General features: G+C 48.2%; 1 protein-coding gene across 2 annotated transcripts in view; it reads right to left on the bottom strand.

The window, feature by feature from the left end:
* PCSK6 (proprotein convertase subtilisin/kexin type 6) overlaps window positions 1-17,119 on the bottom strand; it is a gene marked incomplete at its 5' end in the record, with an annotated part of 176,723 nt that overhangs the window by 10,814 nt on the left and 148,790 nt on the right. Inside the window, 5 exons of one of the 2 annotated variants that reach the window (XM_080914064.1) lie at window positions 3,692-3,779; window positions 4,963-5,159; window positions 6,911-7,013; window positions 13,165-13,203; window positions 13,362-13,541. In XM_080914064.1, coding sequence (XP_080770190.1) covers window positions 3,692-3,779; window positions 4,963-5,159; window positions 6,911-7,013; window positions 13,165-13,203; window positions 13,362-13,541 — 607 coding nt within the window. The remainder of the gene's footprint in view (window positions 1-3,691; window positions 3,780-4,962; window positions 5,160-6,910; window positions 7,014-13,164; window positions 13,204-13,361; window positions 13,542-17,119) is intronic. The other variant, XM_080914065.1, reaches the window with a different exon arrangement.

The raw sequence follows: 17,119 nt of genomic DNA, 5'->3' as shown, positions 1-17,119 counted from the left end.
AGGAGGAAATAAAAGTCATCAGAGCAGAGCGCTTTGTGTCACCGAAGGTTCCCTGCTACTGAAAGCTGGCAAAGCTGTCCTGAAGCCAGCTGGAGGCTCTGAGGCCTCCAGCCTGCTGCAAGAGGTCAAAGCTCCCAGCTTTCTCTTACCTCTGTGATGGCTTATCTCTACAGCTTTTTCTGAAACCCGAATCAGACATCCCCCACTCCCCTGGAGACCTGGAGCATTGAGCAGTTGCTACTATGGCAAGCTAGTTCTTTCTAGCTTACTGGTCTGAATCCCCAGAGGATCTACATTTGTGGGTGTATGTGTGTGTGTCTCTTTGTGTGTGTATTAATAGTCACAAGGTTGACCTTTAGTCCTGGATCTGCTCTGGGTTCGTCCTTACTTAAAACTCTATTTTATGTGAACTTGAAACAAGAGCCTCTCCTGGCATCTGGAAAACTGCTACACCTGGCTTTGGCCTTCCTTTCTTACCCCATCAGTGCCTACGTACCTGTCCTTTAGCTCAGCAGCCCGGAAGGGCATTATGAACACAAACTACCAATGCAGGTCCTGGCTCCACCGCTTCCCAGCTACCCAGGCAAACCAGCAAAGCTCGTTTCCTCCTAGAAATTGGTTCCTACAGCATAAAACTGCTTGGAAGACTCGCTGAGCAAATACATATACAACAGTGTCTGGCAAATGTCCCTGTAAGTGAATGTCACCTACTATGATGTCTTGGGTTTCTGGGATTGTACTGTGCGTGATACAGGTTTAAATGGGTTTGCTGATAAACGGACTGAGCAAGGGCTCTGGAGTGCACCTGTCAGCTCCAGCACGCCCTGCTGTGATGTGACTTATAATAAGAAATATCTGTTTAGTCTTCATCCTGGCACGCAGCTCCAAATTCTCTAGAATCAGCAGTGATAAGTGTCATTTTTACAAGCTGAGGAGATAGCTGGTTGCCAGGGCTCTTCTGTAGCTTTGTGGTAGGGGGACTGGTTGCCAGGTAGACAGACCATTGATCAGAGAGCGAAAGTTTCCAGTCTCACCAACCTCAGAGGAGGTAAAAGAGACTGAAGGCGCAACTGGTCACCAATGGCCAATAATGTTAACATTAACACAGGCCTCCATAATGGAGTCTCCATGGCAACTCCAAGAGAGATGATTTGGAGTTTCCAAGTTGGTAAAAAAGAACACATACATAACTCAGGAGGCTGAGGCAGGGGTATTGCCATAAGTTCAAGGACCATTCTGAATACAAAGAACACATAAATCCACCTGCTAAAAGGGTGTTGCACCCAACTCCATTGGAATGGGAGGTCCTATGCTCCTGACCCTGCCAGTGTTGCTGTGTATAGAATACCACGTCATCTGCCTCCTTTCTAACACCTGCGGAATAAATGTCTAAAGTAAGGAAGATGTCACCCTGTTCTGGGAGCAGGCATAGTAGCAAAGCAGAAGAGACAGAGGGAACTCCGACAGCCAGCTGGGAGCCGGGGTGGTTCACCCTGGGGTCTGGGACTAGTCTCAGAGTCGGGACCAGCACTGAGAACTAAGCTCTCAACTCGTGGGATAGGGTGCCAGTGGACGGACAGGTGCGAGGATTGTTAGATTTATGGGATATCAGTGGATGCTGCCCACCCATCCATATTTCAATGACCAGAGTGTAAATATGCCATGCTACATATGTAAAGTAGGTGACCCCCCCAGCCCCCACCCCCATGTTTTGCATCTCCATCCAGTGGGGTGGATGCCCACAGGGTTGCGAGCTCCCCTCCACAGATGGCAGACACTCCCTCGCTCGCCTGGGATTCTTGCCCACCGTGATGCCAGGGCCGCCATGCAAGGACAGTTAAATCATGTTTGTAATAACTTCCCTGTGAACCCCTCCAGTGTTTATCCCTCTAAAGAGATGGATTGCTAGGAGGCTGCAGCTAGGCTGTTCTCACAGCTGTGACACGGCAGCAATGATTTGAAGTCACAGCTGAAGAGGACATTGGGCCATAAAAGGAAGCTTTCTGTGGATTTCGGCTGGCGGTGTGTCCCTGAATTGTTCGTGCTCCTCCATGTAAGCTTATCACTGCACCCGCAAGCCTGCAGAGTGACTGCTGCCTGAGAGGCTCTTCCTCCCCTGTATCTGTACCTGACTTTGCTCTTCCCCACAGGACATAGGAATAGATATATTGGACTCCTTGGTACCTTTCTTCTGGGAAATAGTGTTCAGGGAGTTGGGTCCACAGTTTTCCATCTTTTACAGCTTCAAGCTAACAGCCCAGGGTTCGAGGGTCTGTAGCAGGACATGCCAGTCCTAGAGGGGCCCAGGATATTAAAGCTGGCCCCTCTCAGTCTGTAGCTATGGCCTTTAGTAAAATGTCCCCTTTCTCTCAGCTGTGTTCCCTTTTGGGGGATATCTTCTTGGAGCAGTGGATTCTGGGTCCTTTGCTTAGATAATCTTGCTCTGTCAAGCTAACAGGTTTAAAAGAGCAGCAAGTAAGATGTGCCATTTTGGAAGGTCTTGCTTTCCCTCCCTGTCCTCCAGACTCTGATCTGAAAGGGCAGGATGGAGGTAATGTCACCAAGGCAGTTGTATGGCGCCCTCCGGGACATTCATTGATCTCCCTTGCGTGAAAGCTGTGAGTAGCACCAATGACTTCATACGTTGCTCTCAGGGTTAAACAGGGGAACACTGGTGGGGACACTTGCAGTAAGAGCAGATGTTCTCTAGGGTCTTGTCTATCATTCCTCATTGAAGAGCTTCCCCTTTGAGGTGAGTGGGAGGAGAGGGTGAGCTGGGTGAGTGGGACACAGCCTTGAAGTGCCTCACGGTGCACCTGCTGCCCTATCTGGACCACAGCATCACCTCACCTGGGCATCTGCTGCAAACACGGGTGCTTAGGCTTCACCTAACCTCACTGTCATTTGGACAGGAACCCGTGAGGTTTCTCAGCTCTGATGACTCCTCTATCTCTCTTTCCAAGGAGACCATGTTGCTAGTCCATCGACATGGGCATGTCTGCAGCTTTCTTAATATTCGCTTTCTACACCTTTGGATAGTAACTGGTAATATGCACTTGATGTCACTAAATGCAATTTGGCTGCAGTGAATGATTCAAACAAAAGACTTCAACATTGTTTTGAGAACACCCCTTAGCCTAGCAAAGCTGCGGTTTCATTTTCGTTTGGTTTTGGTTGTTTTTGTTTTTAAATGCCGAGCTTTATAGAGCCGAGTTCTGTGGAGCAGGGAGGATCAAGAAACTATTGGACATCCTCAGGGAGCCAAGCTGACTCTCTGGGTGAAGGAAGAATCTGGGGTGGTTAGGGGAAATGGAGACAGGAGGGTAGTAGCCACTGCAGCTGTGTCCCGGGCCAGGAGGGGAACCTGAGTGGAGTAGAGGGGTCTGCTAATGCAGGAGAAGGTGCCATGTGCTTCTGAGAAGCCCCATTGACTCCACCCCCCAACAGCAAACTATTGCTATCTCCTGTGTTCAACTGCCACTTTAACCAGTTTTCCAAACCTAGAATGTAGAGACTCTGGCCAACCTTCCAGCTTTCCTCTCCAGTAGCCCCTGACCTGACAGACAGGTCTCTGTGGGCTCCATGTCTTTGACATTTCAGCTTTCAGGAAAAGAAGCAAACTCTCAGGCAAGCAAACACAGTGTGGGTCCTGCCTTCCTCCTCCCCCACCCACAGCTCAGGGTGGGCTCACCTGAATCCCTCCTTACACACAGTGCACTTCTCCGGTTCCTCCACACACCTCTGACAGCTCGGGTGGCACCTGAGGCAGAGTCTCTGACCTGGAGAAAGGCAGGAAGACAGCAAGCAGAGGATGACACGGAGGGGCTCAGAGTGGAAAACAAGCCCCAGCATGCTTGGTGGCCTTGGTAATGTCAGCTGTCCCCAGTGCCCTCTCCAGAGCGGAGCAGGAAATGACCACAGCGCTGGGTGTTAGACCCTGAGCTTCCCATGTCCCTTATTTGCAGTAACTCAATCAAGTCAAAGGACCAGCTGGCCTCAGAGGTGGCTCTTCTCTACAGGAGCCAACCCCTGAGTATCCTTGGACCAGGTGCAGATCTTTATAAACCTCTGAGGTACTCCGGAGGCCACTGGTTCCTCTCTCCCTCCTCCTCAGCAGCTTTTGGGGGATGCTCCAAGCCCCACCTGTGCTCCATGCTTTATTACCAAGCTCGTGTGTATTGGAAGCTCATCAAACCCCTGCTGGTGTCGTTGCAACATGCCAGGCCGAGAGCCAGGGGCTCTCTACACAGCCTCCTTGGGCCTGTGGGTGGCATCACATGCACTCAGCTGGTGTCAAAGACAGTGGTGAAGGATGGCTGACCTGGCCAACAAGGTGAGGAACCTACATGTCCAGCTGAAAGTGAGCCTGCCTTGACACTTGTGTCCCCAAAGCCTGGGGACATGTTCCTCTGTGACTTGCCATTTCCCCTCTAAAGAGAGTCTTTCCTTGATGGCTTGATATGTGTTTAAAATTTTCTTGGCTCCTTTCCCCAGGTCTAACAGCCACAGTATGACAGGTGACAGTGTGGACCAGTGCAGGGGCTAAGATGGGAGGACTAAAGTCGGGGTGGTACCCGCAGAGTTCCCAAAGTCCTCAGCTCACCGAGAGCTGTATATCATATGTCCATTTAGCACAAACCTTCTCTTTCACCTCTTGCCGAACGAGTTTCCCTCTCCCAGTTATGGAAGCCAGCACAGTGAGGATGAGCTGAGGGCGAGCTCCCTTTTTCTGCATCCTGCCCTTAGTAGAGAACAAATTCCAGTGTGCTGGACTAACTTCCACAGTGCTTTCACTACTGTACGGCAGGCTGTGACTTCACATCCTTGCCCCCTGGCCTGGTGCAAGGTCCCACAAGAGGTCTGAGAGGACAAGGGCCTAGAAAACCCTCCCTAAATAGGAAAGCATGGTCCGGAAGAGGGGCCAATGCATCTATGCCTGTGTCTGTTGACTGTCCCACTTACTTTCATCAGCATAAAGTCCGGCAGGACAGAGGGTCACACACGTGTTCGTCTCTTGGTAGTGATAGAACCCACGGCGACAGGACAGGCACTGTGTTGGGCTCCTGCCTGTGCATGTCTCACATCCCTTATGGCACCGACGACAGCGTCTTGCTGCTGTGTCCCCAAAGTAGCCCAAGGGGCACTCACTCACACACTTCCTGTGGGAACAAGGGCAGGTGAGGCTCTCTGTTTCAGTGCAACCCTATGCCCACCCTGCGTGCTTCTGACATGGGCTGAGGTTTCATAGCTAGGTGGGTAAAATGTTGAGAACATGGAATCCCGGGGGCAGGGGGTTAAACCATAAAGAAGTTCCCCTATGTTTGCTGACTGCAGCTGAGTGGGGGGCGTCCTAGGTACAAACAGGCAGGTCTGAAGAACAGGAATCTGATCCCAGGAGCTGGGTCTGGTAGACTACAATTCCAACACTTGGCTGAGGCAGGAAGAGTCTGAAGTCAAAGTTGGTTTGAGCTACATACATAGGGAGACCTGGTCTAAACAAAACAACCAAATAAAGCCGGGATCCTTTTCCATTCTAAAGAACTATTTGGTTTTCCGCAGGCGCTATGACTTTGGTACTGATTTGGAATCAATCTCTCTCTCTCTTTCTCTGTTTTTGGAGTCAGGGTTTCTCTGTGTAGCCCTGGCTGTCCTGGAACTCACTTTACTGGCCTCAAACTCAGAAATCCACCTGTCTCTACCTCCTGAGTGCTGGGATTAAAGGAATGCACCATTATCTCCCAGGCTTGACTTGGAATTTCTGACTGGTCAAATACCACTTTGGTGCTTGCATCGATGGTCCATGAATGAAGCTATAAATGACTGCCCTTGCTCAGAGCCACGCTATGTCCCAGGGATGGGGACTCTTACATCCACCATGTATAGCACATCCCCGCCTGGTCCGCCTGGCCTGCTGTTCCTTGTGGACATGCTTTAGCAATGCTGAGTATCTGCACCCAGACCTTTAGTGTGTACAGCACTTTCTTGCTGGCACCTTGACCTTCCATTCCAGGCACACGCAGCACACGCAGCTCAGGAAGATTTGTGCATTGTAAATAAAAAGAAGGAAAGCTTCAAGCCCATTAGGGAGTGGTATAAGGGTCTGAGGTTTACATACTCCTCACTGAAGGGACAGTTTGAGCTGGGACAATTGGCCACAGGTTGGGTGTCTGTGGTGGTTTGAAAATGCTTGGCTAGTGGGAAGTGAGACATCTAGGAGGTGTGGCCTTGTTGGAGCAGGTGTGTCACTGTTGGGGTGGGCTTTGAGACCTTCCTTCTGGTTGCCTTCAGATCAAGATGCAGCACCATGCCTGCCTGGATGCTGCCATGTTTTCTGCCATCATGATAACAGACTGAACCTCTGAACCTGTAAGCCAGCCCCAATTAAATGTTGTTCTTTATAAGAGTTGCCTTGGTCATGGTGTCTCTTCAGAGCAATGGAAACCCTAATTAAGACGATGTCCCAGGTCAGGTCGGTCAGAGGCCTCCTTCAGGGAACAGGAAGCTTCACAGACTTTTTAGGGAGCTGCCAGGGAATCCCATAGCCAGCAGCATCCTAAGAGCCAAGTCGCCCGGCTGGTCCTCTGAGGCTTACAGTACAGGGTTATGAAACACACATGTCCACAATCTTCCATGAGCAGGCTTGTGTACTCAGGGTGATCTAGTATAAATGCAGGATGATTTCTAAGCATGGCCAGCAAAGTGTCCAACTTCTCACTGTTTCAGAATGGACTTGTATCTTTGTGTGATTAAAAACAAGATGCTAAACTTTGTTTTTCTTTTTTAAAAGCAAAGCTGTTTACTTTGATTCGATCTTTTATTTTTCCAAGAGTTATACTGTTCAGTGTGGCCACTTTAGTGCTACAACCTGGGGCTCTAGGGTATACAGACAGCAGCTCCAGCCACTTGTTACCTGTTTGTCTTGGAGTTCCCCAGGCTGAAGTGGACACAGTTCAAGCACTGGTCTGCGTTGGGACCATCACAGCCTTTGTCACCACACTCGGGATGGCACACACCTTAAAGACACAAGCACTTCTTTTCACCCAGAGAGATGCTTTCTCCATCCAATCCAGCCCCATGGGTCCCTCTGTCAGGTTACCACAACCCCTAGGTCTGGAGAACTTCCTTCAAGAGTGGTGTCTTGTACAGACTACATCTGAGACCTACTTACAGGAAGTGATCCCAGGCTGGGCCTGAGTCTGGCTGTTCTGACCCCCTAGGGAGGAAGGGCATGAAAGTGAGTGGTATTTAGTCATTGACAGTAGTGAGAGATGAAGGCCAGTGGGGAGATGGGAACTAGGACATTAGAGCCATCACGATGGGACCAGTCCCCTTGTTATACATACTGCAAAAAATGAAGCAGTGCAGTTGGTTGTTCGGGTTGTAACAGCGCAGCGTGGATTATACCGGAAATGGGTGGAGGAGGTGTCTATTTCTGCACCTGGTGTGTCCATGTTACACAGCATGTAAAGGGACAGGGACCTTTAGGAACATGGCACTGGATAATGCTCATGGTGACTGTGGGCTGAGCTCTTTCCTGCAGCCTTTCCCCGCTCCTGGCTTCCTTCACTCTAGCTGTCAGCAGGAAGCCACCATGTCTTCCCCCAAGTCTCCTCAGGTGACTTTAGTTCTAACTGTGGGTTCCATGTTGTTGGAAAAGCCATCGAAAACTGTCAGGTCCTTCCCCAGGGCCCGGCAGGGATGAGCCTCCTCAACTGCAACGGGCATGGCTGCAGGTTCTGCTTCTCAGTGCCGAAGCCAGCCTGAGGTGACTGCCTATGCACACAGAGGGAAAGCATCCCTGGAGGTTGGAGGGGATACAGGGAGGGGCTGGAGGAGGCACTGGAAAGGCTTCTGAGAGTTTAGGAGGAAAAAGCCTTCTGCCAAGTTTGTGTCAGCAGAAAATGGGGATTGGGTCTGGAAGTAAAAGTGAAGGACACTGGTTTCATGCAGAACATGAACACAAAAGCCCCCATCCTCTCAGCCCACAGTGGGCTTTCCAGAGGAGCACAAAGGCCTCTTCATCCCCCCTCCCTGTCTGGAGGCCCTCCCGGCTTAGTTTGCTTCCCTCCCTAAGGTTCATCTTTGTTGATATCTCCCCAGTTTGCCCTGTGGATCTCCATTTGCCACAGTTCCCACTGTGAAGCCCTTGCAGAGCTGAGGTCTCCCCCAGGATGTTCTAGATGGCCTATTCTGTGTTCTAGGCAGACAAGCCTGACACTTCTAAAATTCACCACCTGCGCCACATCCTAACCCTGTCTTCCAAGACTTTATTATTTTGGAGCTTCTTGTTGGCCTCACCCAAGAGTCAGCTGTGGGGGAACGTCTACTCCTCCTTTCATCCGTCTACTGTTTGGCCACCTCTCTCCCTCCCCACCCCAAGGCACAGCAGCATTCTGCTGTGGCCCTGTGACCAGTCGCTTAAGGGCTTGCCTTCTGCCTCCTGCAGAACTTTCTCTGTACAACCCAGAAGGCAGTGGAGAGGAAGACCTCTTTAAAGAACTCTGTGTCTCAGTCTGGCTGAGATCATTGAAATGACAGAAGCCCGAGAAATAAGACACCCCTGGAATCTCATGCTGGGAAGGAAAAAAGTCAGCTAAAGGGGAGCTGGTCACCACAGGGGTTTATAACTTGTCATATGACCTTACGGTAATGGGACTGTAACCCAGACAGTGATGGGACAATGGTGTTTGGAACCAGAACTTATCCCAGACACTGCTTAGATGTGCCCTTGATCTACACTTCAGGACTGTGAGCATGAACTTGGGGTGGGCTGTGGGATCAGAGGACTTCCATGTCCCCTTTTTCTAATGCAGCCACATTAAATAAATCTCCCCTTCCTGATTTTTAATATTCATTTGATTGTTTTAACTGGCTTCTTAAGGATGGGTAGCTCAACTCAGCTTTTTAGAGTACAGATGATATCCCCTAAGTTCAGTAACAATTACCTCTACCTTAGAAAGATCAAGCATGTTGGGGGGGGGGAGACAGGAACACAAGCCCTACTTCCTCACAGACAGAATGGTGTCAAACAGCATGGAGTCTAGCTTGTTCAATGCAAATACCTAGGACGTATCTGTGTGGACGAAGTACAAAGTGAATATATGCTGGTGGCTGAAATGTGGCAGTGTCGGTGAAGGAAGGGTGGAGCAAGGGCAGACACCTCTTCACCATCTGTAGGCAAATGTCCTAGCAAGTCCCTAAGTAGAGATGGCCTTCAGCAGGGGCCTGGACTGGGCCTTCTCCAGTATTGGTCCACAGGATGCTGATGAGACTGGTCTGCCTGTCCCTGCCTCTCAGGTCTTCCCACAGTGGTAAGTTTCATCAAGCATCTCTGGAAGAGATGGCTGACTCTAAATGACAGCCAGGGCAGCAGAATTCTGATACTGCATCAAGGCTATGGGCAGCAGCCAGCCCTCAGTTGGAGAGGCTGGGATATGACGTTGTCCAGCCAAGGACAGCTATCAAATTCATAAACCAACCAATCAACCAACATGTGGCTTTCTGGATGGTTTTAAGAGCCAAACATCAAACTTCATCTCATCCATGAAACATGCAGAATCAGATCCCCCTGGCTAGCCAGCTATCTCACCCCAACTACCCACGTTCTCCCAGGAATGCTGCGGCCCAGGCTGTAACCCACTAACTCATTCTCTCCACGAGCATCTGTTTCTGTCACAATCTGGAATTATGTCTCCTCAATTAGCTGAAAGTGACTCCGAGGCCTGGCTTCCTGAGTCAGTGTGCTCTGCAGCACAGAGAACAGAGGATCCCAGCAAAAGGCGTGTTTAAATGTTCTGAACAGCTTGGCTAATAGCAGATCCCAGCCCCACGGGGTTAACCAACACAGGCTAATTTGAAAGGCCAATTTCTTGTGCTTTGGGGGGCAAGTCCAGGGTTGAAAAAAAGAAACCAAATCAATGAATCAGGAAAGCAAGTTGGTGTCCTACTCCTCTCTCCACCCTCCTCCCTCCTCTCCTCTCCTCCTCCTCCTCCTCCTTCTTCTTCTTCTTCTTCTTCTTCTTCTTCTTCTTCTTCTTCTTCTTCTCTCTCTCTCTCTCTCTCTCTCTCTCTCTCTCTCTCTCTCTCTCTCTCTCTCTCTCTCTCTCTCTCTCCCCCCAAGACCAGAGATTGACTGTAGGGCTGCACAAATGCTGTGTAAATAAATGCTTTACCACTGAGCAATATTGCCTACACATATGTTTTTTTGAGACAGACATTCTGTAGGTTGACCAGGCTGGCTTTGAACTCACTCTGCAGCCCTGGTAAGCCCTGGTAAGCCTTACCTCAGACAACTCCCCACCCCAAGTTCCTGGGATTACAGGTGTGCACCATGAGGCTCATTCATTTTCCTTGCTCAATGGCTGTTTCTTTCCCCAAGCCAGGTTCCCCATTTCAATAAGCCTAGGTATACCCTACCTGTGGTGTCTTATTTGCCTTCTACATGTGTAGACTTCAGAGCACCCCAGATCTGCTGAGCCTGGTTTCTCAGGTGGGGCCGGCCCATGGTCTGCTCTTCAATCAAGTATACTGATGTGTTCTGGTGGTGGTTGTGGAGTCTGCTGACACCACCAGATGGCTCTGTCACTGTAGGCTGGCCCTCACTCCAAGCTGTTCATTAGCTTTATCTTGCCTACTGCGGTTGCTTGCTATCCTCACTTCTGGCAGGCTTTCTGGTTCCTAGTCCTCTTGTTCTCTGGTCCTCCACCCTTCTTGCTAGTGTCATTGTTCATGTTCCCCTTGACTCTAGACTCCAGTGTAGCCTCAGTCTACCACTTACCTTACCTGGAGAATAGTCCTGCTGCCTGGTTCTGGCCAGGGGTTTGGTCTAGTTTGGTGTTAGCCTGAAATGTTAATGAGCTGGAATCTGGTCCTTAGCAATGGTGCTGAGGTTGTGAAACCTCCTAGTGTGATGACTAGCTTTGATTGTCTAATCATGGGCTTGGGGGATGTTTAGGTGATGACTTCCATAAACCTGTATGTGTGTGTCTCTAAGGATGTTTCCAGAGAGGGCTGGACCAGTGATGCCTTTGACCTCATCAAGGTTCAGCTGCTGATGGATTCAAAATGTTGGCAGATTTGGGGAGGTAGTAGAACTATGGAAAGTGGGGCACTGGCTTCTTCCTATCTGTCTTCTCTCTCCTGTTTGGCATCAGTGAGCACCTCCACCCCACCCACCTGCTCCATCATTGATGTTTTACTCCACTACTCAGAGCATGGGCCTAAGCAAAAATGAACTGGGGCCTCTGAATCTGGGAGCCAAAATAAATTGTTCCTCCTTTTGATCATTTCTCTTAGGTGTTTGTCCCCATGATGCAAACCCCAGGGGCACATAGTATAAAAACACTTTGGATGTTACCCTCTGGAGGGGTTAATGCTCACTTATGACACTGAGTTAGTTCCAGCAAGGGCAGGGGGTTCTGAAGAACAGCCTTGCCATCCATGGTTTTCCTGAATCTCTGCTCTCTTGTGAAGCAGCCAAAAGGATTTTTCCTGAGATGGAAAGGCAGGCTGCATTTCAAGTCCCATCTCTCTCTCTCTCTCTCTCTCTCTCTCTCTCTCTCTCTCTCTCTCTCTCTCTCTCTCCTTTCCTCCCTCCCTCCCTCACTCCTTCCCTCTCTCCCTCTCCCCCCCCTCCCATATAAGCACTCAGCTTTGGGGATTTTGTTATAGCAATAGAAAACAGATCATTGCAATGCTGAGCACCTTCTATAGAAGCGCCATTTCCCTGTGGTGGGCAGTCTTGCCAGCTGCTACTTTGGGGTCCTTGTTATTTACACATATTCCCTCCTCTGTCCTTTTTCACTTCCTCTATTTCTTGTCCCAAGGAGTGTTGGCCCTCCACCTCTCCTGTCTGTCTCTCCTCTCCTCCTGCTGGTTCCTGGGACCCCTGCTTCATTGAACTGTCTCTGTCTTTCTTAACAAGGCAACTACTCTCTTATAAGGTCCAGGGGAAGCCAATGACAGCTGTGGCATCACCACAAATGTACAGTTTATCAATGACCAGCTGTCCATGTTCTGAAAGCCACAACCTGTGCCCCCTTTCCCTTTCTTGGGACTCTAAAGAGTCTAGCTATTCCTCACTTCTCTTGCTTGGTCACCCATGCCATGGCACCCCAGTCATTCTGGCCTGCCTTTGTGACTGTATCTCTCTTCTAGTTTCCCCCTAGACTTCAGGGAGCTTTCCCAAGAGCCATCTTATTTCCATGGAAACCTCTTTCTTCATCCGGGCTGTGCTGGGTAGGGACCATGCACTCTGAGAGCAGAACATCAGAAGGGTGAGATGCCAGTGTGTGTGGCTGGAGTAAGTAGCAGGTTTTGAGGGGGAAAATCAGCTCTTTATTAATAATTACTAAATCTTGCCATGGTTTATAAATCACAAGGGAAAACAGCAGATTAGCCCATATATAATTTAATGTTTTGTTTTAAAGGAATGGCAGAAAAAAATTTTTTAAATAGAATCGACCAGTGTTTATGCTTGATTTGTATTGGTGGGAAGATTCCATCTAGTTATCCATATTCTGAGATAGTACCCATCATTTGTCAAGCAGCTAGGGCATTTAGCTAAGAAAAATATGCCCAACCAGAAACAACCAGTGCAATATAACTGCCGTGGGATGACCCAGAGGAAAATAAGCTTCTTCAGCTCAAAGACCATCTGCTCTCTGTCCAGAACCTGGAGGTGTCCAAAGGCATGTGTACGTTACCTGACTCCTAGCTACCTTGCAGATGAGCCAGTGGTCTAAAGACTGCGGCCACCATGCCAATGGGTTAGCAGTAGAAGCCTCCACACCAAGAGTCTTTACATGTTATGAGCATTTGAAGATATTTCTGCATAGCACTAATCTATACTGGTTCACCTCTTGGCAACTTCTCCTGGGAACCAGGAGAGTGGTTCTGGAGAATGGTCACTTCTCAGTCATCAGCTCCTTTTTGGAAACAAACTCATGGAACCCAAGTTTCCCTCTCATTTATGGTTGTTCAAAATGGATGGACTTGAGAGAGTCCAGATGTTGAGTCTTGTGATGAGGGACTTTGAACAAGGGGGGCAACCCTAAAATGAAGTAACCCAGGGCAAGCCCCAGTTCTGGTTGGGCATATTGGAAGGAGCTCAGGTGGCCCAGCCTGAAAGATCAGAGAGTACTTACTGGTTTGAAGTATACTTACTGGTCGGTAAAGTATTAGGAGAGCCTTGGATGGAAGGAGCTGTGTGAGTGCAAATTACTGTCATTATTACAACTTCCAGGCAAGATAAGACTTACAACCAAAACCCCACCTTTTGCCTGAAGGGGCCCCATCTTTGAGAGCTACCGTGGGAAGTGAGGTTGGGAGGCTACCCATCTCCTCTCCTTTAGGTTTATTACCTGTGTACTCTTCCTCGTCTTCCGGAGTCTCTGCCTGGGGTGGTGGTCCAGCAGCCTTGGGAGGCTCCTGCTCCGGGACCGAAAGCTCCAGCATCCGTGAACGAGACTGATGAGAGCTGAAGGTGCGGTATGGATGCTCTGCGGTGCCGTATAAAACAAGGCTCCATTCCTTCAACTTTCCTGGAAGGCACCAAAACCACCGTTATCCCCCAGCACTCGGGATATATTTGTAGTCTGCTAAGCCTGTGGAGCAGCCTCCGTCACTCATAAGAGAATCAGATGCTGCCTTGCTCTGGCCCCTACAGCAGGCTCTCTGTCGTTACATCATTTCCCACTCACTGATGACCCGGTGTGATGGCTACTCCTGGTTGTCAACTTGACCACACCTGGAATGAACTAAAACCCATGTGGCTGGGTACACCTGTGAGGGATCTTTGCTAGACTAAATCATTTTAAGTGCTCCTACCACTTCCAACCCACTTTTTTATCCTATCTTTTGAGATAGTAAAATATACCTTTAATCCAAATCTTGTGAGCTACTTTCTGCTAGCAGCCTGCATAAAGGACATGAGGGAAGGAAGATTTCTCTCTTTGCCAGCTTGCTCTTGGTGGCAAGTTCATTCCATCACTAACATTAGAGTCCACGTCTTTGGGATTGTGGTGTATACAGGAGACCAGCCGAGACATCCAGCCTTCAGGACTGAACAACTACTGAATTTCTGGACCTTCCACTGGTAGATAGCCATTGTTGGACTAGGTGAACCACAGCCTGAAAACCACATTTTAAATAAATCCTGTGTGTGTGTGTGTGGAATATAAATAAATATATGGGATATGTTTATCCCATATGTGTACACTCATTCTATAAGTTTTGTTCCTTTAGAGAACCTTGATTGATACAGATTTTGGTACCAGAAGCAGTTCTAGAGCTACAGACATACAATGGTAAATTTAAGTATCTAGAATTAGTTTTCAAATTTGCCAGTATCTACAGCTACTGAAGCCTCTAAACTTACCAAAACCTCTCCAAGAAGCTCAGAGTATACTGAAAGCCCATGGTGTGAACTAGGCTGTAAACTAAAGGAGGCAAATATATCTGATTAGTTGGAACTCAAAAGATCTAGACTAAGATGGGTCTTCCCACTCCAAATAATTTAATAATAATAATAATAATAATAATAATAATAATAATAATAATAACCACCTCTCATAAGTGTGCCAAGTCACATGGGTTTTAGTACATTCCAGATATTCATTCTAGATGTAGTCAAGGTAACAACCAAGAATAGCTACCACAGGTCTAGTCCTTGTCAACTTTATATAATCATATCTCCTTATGTCATGATTAATTTCCAAATGAAAACAATAGCCATATCATAATTATACCTAACATGATATAACAATCCCTCATATGACCACAAATGCATTATAAATTTTAGAATAGGTGGCAATGTCCTTGGAGGGACATTCTTATAGTATCTCAAACTTATGTATGATAACCACTGATATTCTCTAAATTGATATTGTTTGATAAACTGAGGAAAGAAAACACAAATATCTGTACAGATATATTTTTTACAAAAATGTGACAAGCATTCTTAGTTACATTCCTTGCTTCTGCAACTGGTCACATGGCCTTAGTTTGTATGAATTGGCATCTTCCTCTATTTCCTGTTCTGTATTTCCTCCACCTTTGGCAAGCACCTCAGTAGGTCTTAAGGCTTTTCCTGGAGGAGTGACCCATACCTTCATTCCTGAAGGTTCTGTGCCCTTTGGCATCCTGTCTTGGTTAGGTCGGTGTAGTTTCTCATTGGCATGGACAAAGGACATGGTAAGACCAAGAGACGCCCTAAGCTGTGATTCTCAACCCAACCTTTCCAGAAGGATTGCCTAAGACCACTGAAGAACACAGACTTTCACATCATGGTGCATAGCAGTATTCAAATTACAACAACAAAATAAAGAAAATAACTTTATGGTGTGTGTGTGTGGGGGGTCACCATAACACGAGGAACTATATTTAAGAGTTTAGCATTAGAAAGGTCGGGAAGCATTGCAAAGGGTCTCAGGCACTCCAGACATAATCTTTCTTCTATCGTGAGGAAGCAATCCAGTTTCCCCTTAGTAACCAGAGTCGATCACGCCTCCTAACACTGGCCAGAGGGACGGCTAAGCTTTCATCACAATGGCATGTTTACTGTATCTCCCGGCTGAAGCACTCCCCACTCTGGAACCAAAACTTCTAGACCAGCAGAACTGAAGGTAGAAGGAACAGGAGGGAATATTTTCCCTAGTGGGTTACTAAGAGTGACAGTGAGTGGGTGGAACCAGTTCCTTTCTACACCTTGATTCCTGGACCTGCGGGTCCCGGCTATGGGAGAAACTGTACCGTATACTGGATACTGATTCAAAAGCATATACGTAATTGGTACTGTAACTGTGTCATAGTAAGGCAAGTGAATTCCATGATCATGGGCCTACTGCTGTAGTTCTCTGGCTATGAAGTTCATTCCTTGGTCAGAAGTAATACTATGTGGAATACCATGAGGGTAAATAAGGCATTCTGAAAGTCCATGATGGTGGTTTTGGCAGAAGTATTACAATGCAGGAAAGGCAAAGCCATAGCCAGAATTAGATCCCAGCAAGAACAAAGTATTTTCTTTTCCACAGAGAAAGTGGTCCAATGTAGTCAACTTGCTACCAGGTCACCGAGTCATCCCAGGGTGTGGTGCTATGTCTGGGGCTCACTGTTGGCAGATCTGGCACTCAGCAGCAGCTGTAACCAGGTCAGCCTTGGTGAGTGGCGGTCCATGTCATTGAGCTCATGCATACCCTTCATCTCTGCCACCACTCTGTTCATGGGTCCACTGAGCGATGGCAGGGATGACTGGAGAAAGAGGCTGACTGTCCTCAGAATGGGTCATCCATCTACTTGATTACTGAACTCCTCTTTTGCTTTGGTCACCTTTTGGTGAGCATTTATATGGGACACAAGTATCTCTTCACATCTTCTGCCCATTTGGAGAGATCTATCCACATGCTTGCCCAGACGTCTTTCTCACTGATCTTCTAATCATGCTTGTTCCAAGTCCCTGACTGTCTAGCCGACTGGTTTGTTATAACCCATGAAACCAGTGAACAATCTCATATGGGGCCATGTCCCTTCTAAACAAAATGTATGGCCAGGTATACTGCCCAACATTCTGCTCACTGTGAAGATTTTCCATTGCTTATGTCTTATAGGTTGTCCCAGAAAGGCATCGTAATGATGCAGCTATCCACTTCTGGGTGGTGCCTACATCATGTGCAGAACCATTAACAAACTAGGTTGTAGTCCTCTCTTTCTGAGTCAACTGATCATAGAGAACACTCCATGAGCCTATAGGTGCATGCTTGGCAGCAGATGGCATTGTAATGGTAGTAGAAACCATTGCTATTCAGGCATCTACTTTATGTAACTTGCTTGTGCTACATCAATAGCTGCGTGCCAGGTACCAGGAGATGTGTTCATCTGCTCAAGTCTGGATGTCACATCTGGTACACCACATCTGGTACAGCAGCTGCAATTGGAGTCACTATTTGATTTAGGTTTTGATAACCAATCGTCATTCTCCATGATCCACCTGCCTTCTGCACTGGCCAGACAGGAGAGTCAAAGGGAGATGTGGTGGGAGCCATCCCTGCATCCTTCAAGTCCTTGATGGTGGCAGTAATTCCTGCAGTTCCTCCAGGGATGCTGCTTCTGATTCCCTATCTTC

Source organism: Micromys minutus (assembly GCF_963924665.1).
Source record: "Micromys minutus genome assembly, chromosome: 3".
NCBI lineage: Eukaryota > Metazoa > Chordata > Mammalia > Rodentia > Muridae > Micromys > Micromys minutus.
The sequence above is the reverse complement of the archived record's forward strand: the minus strand, read 5'-3'. Positions and strand labels throughout refer to the sequence as shown.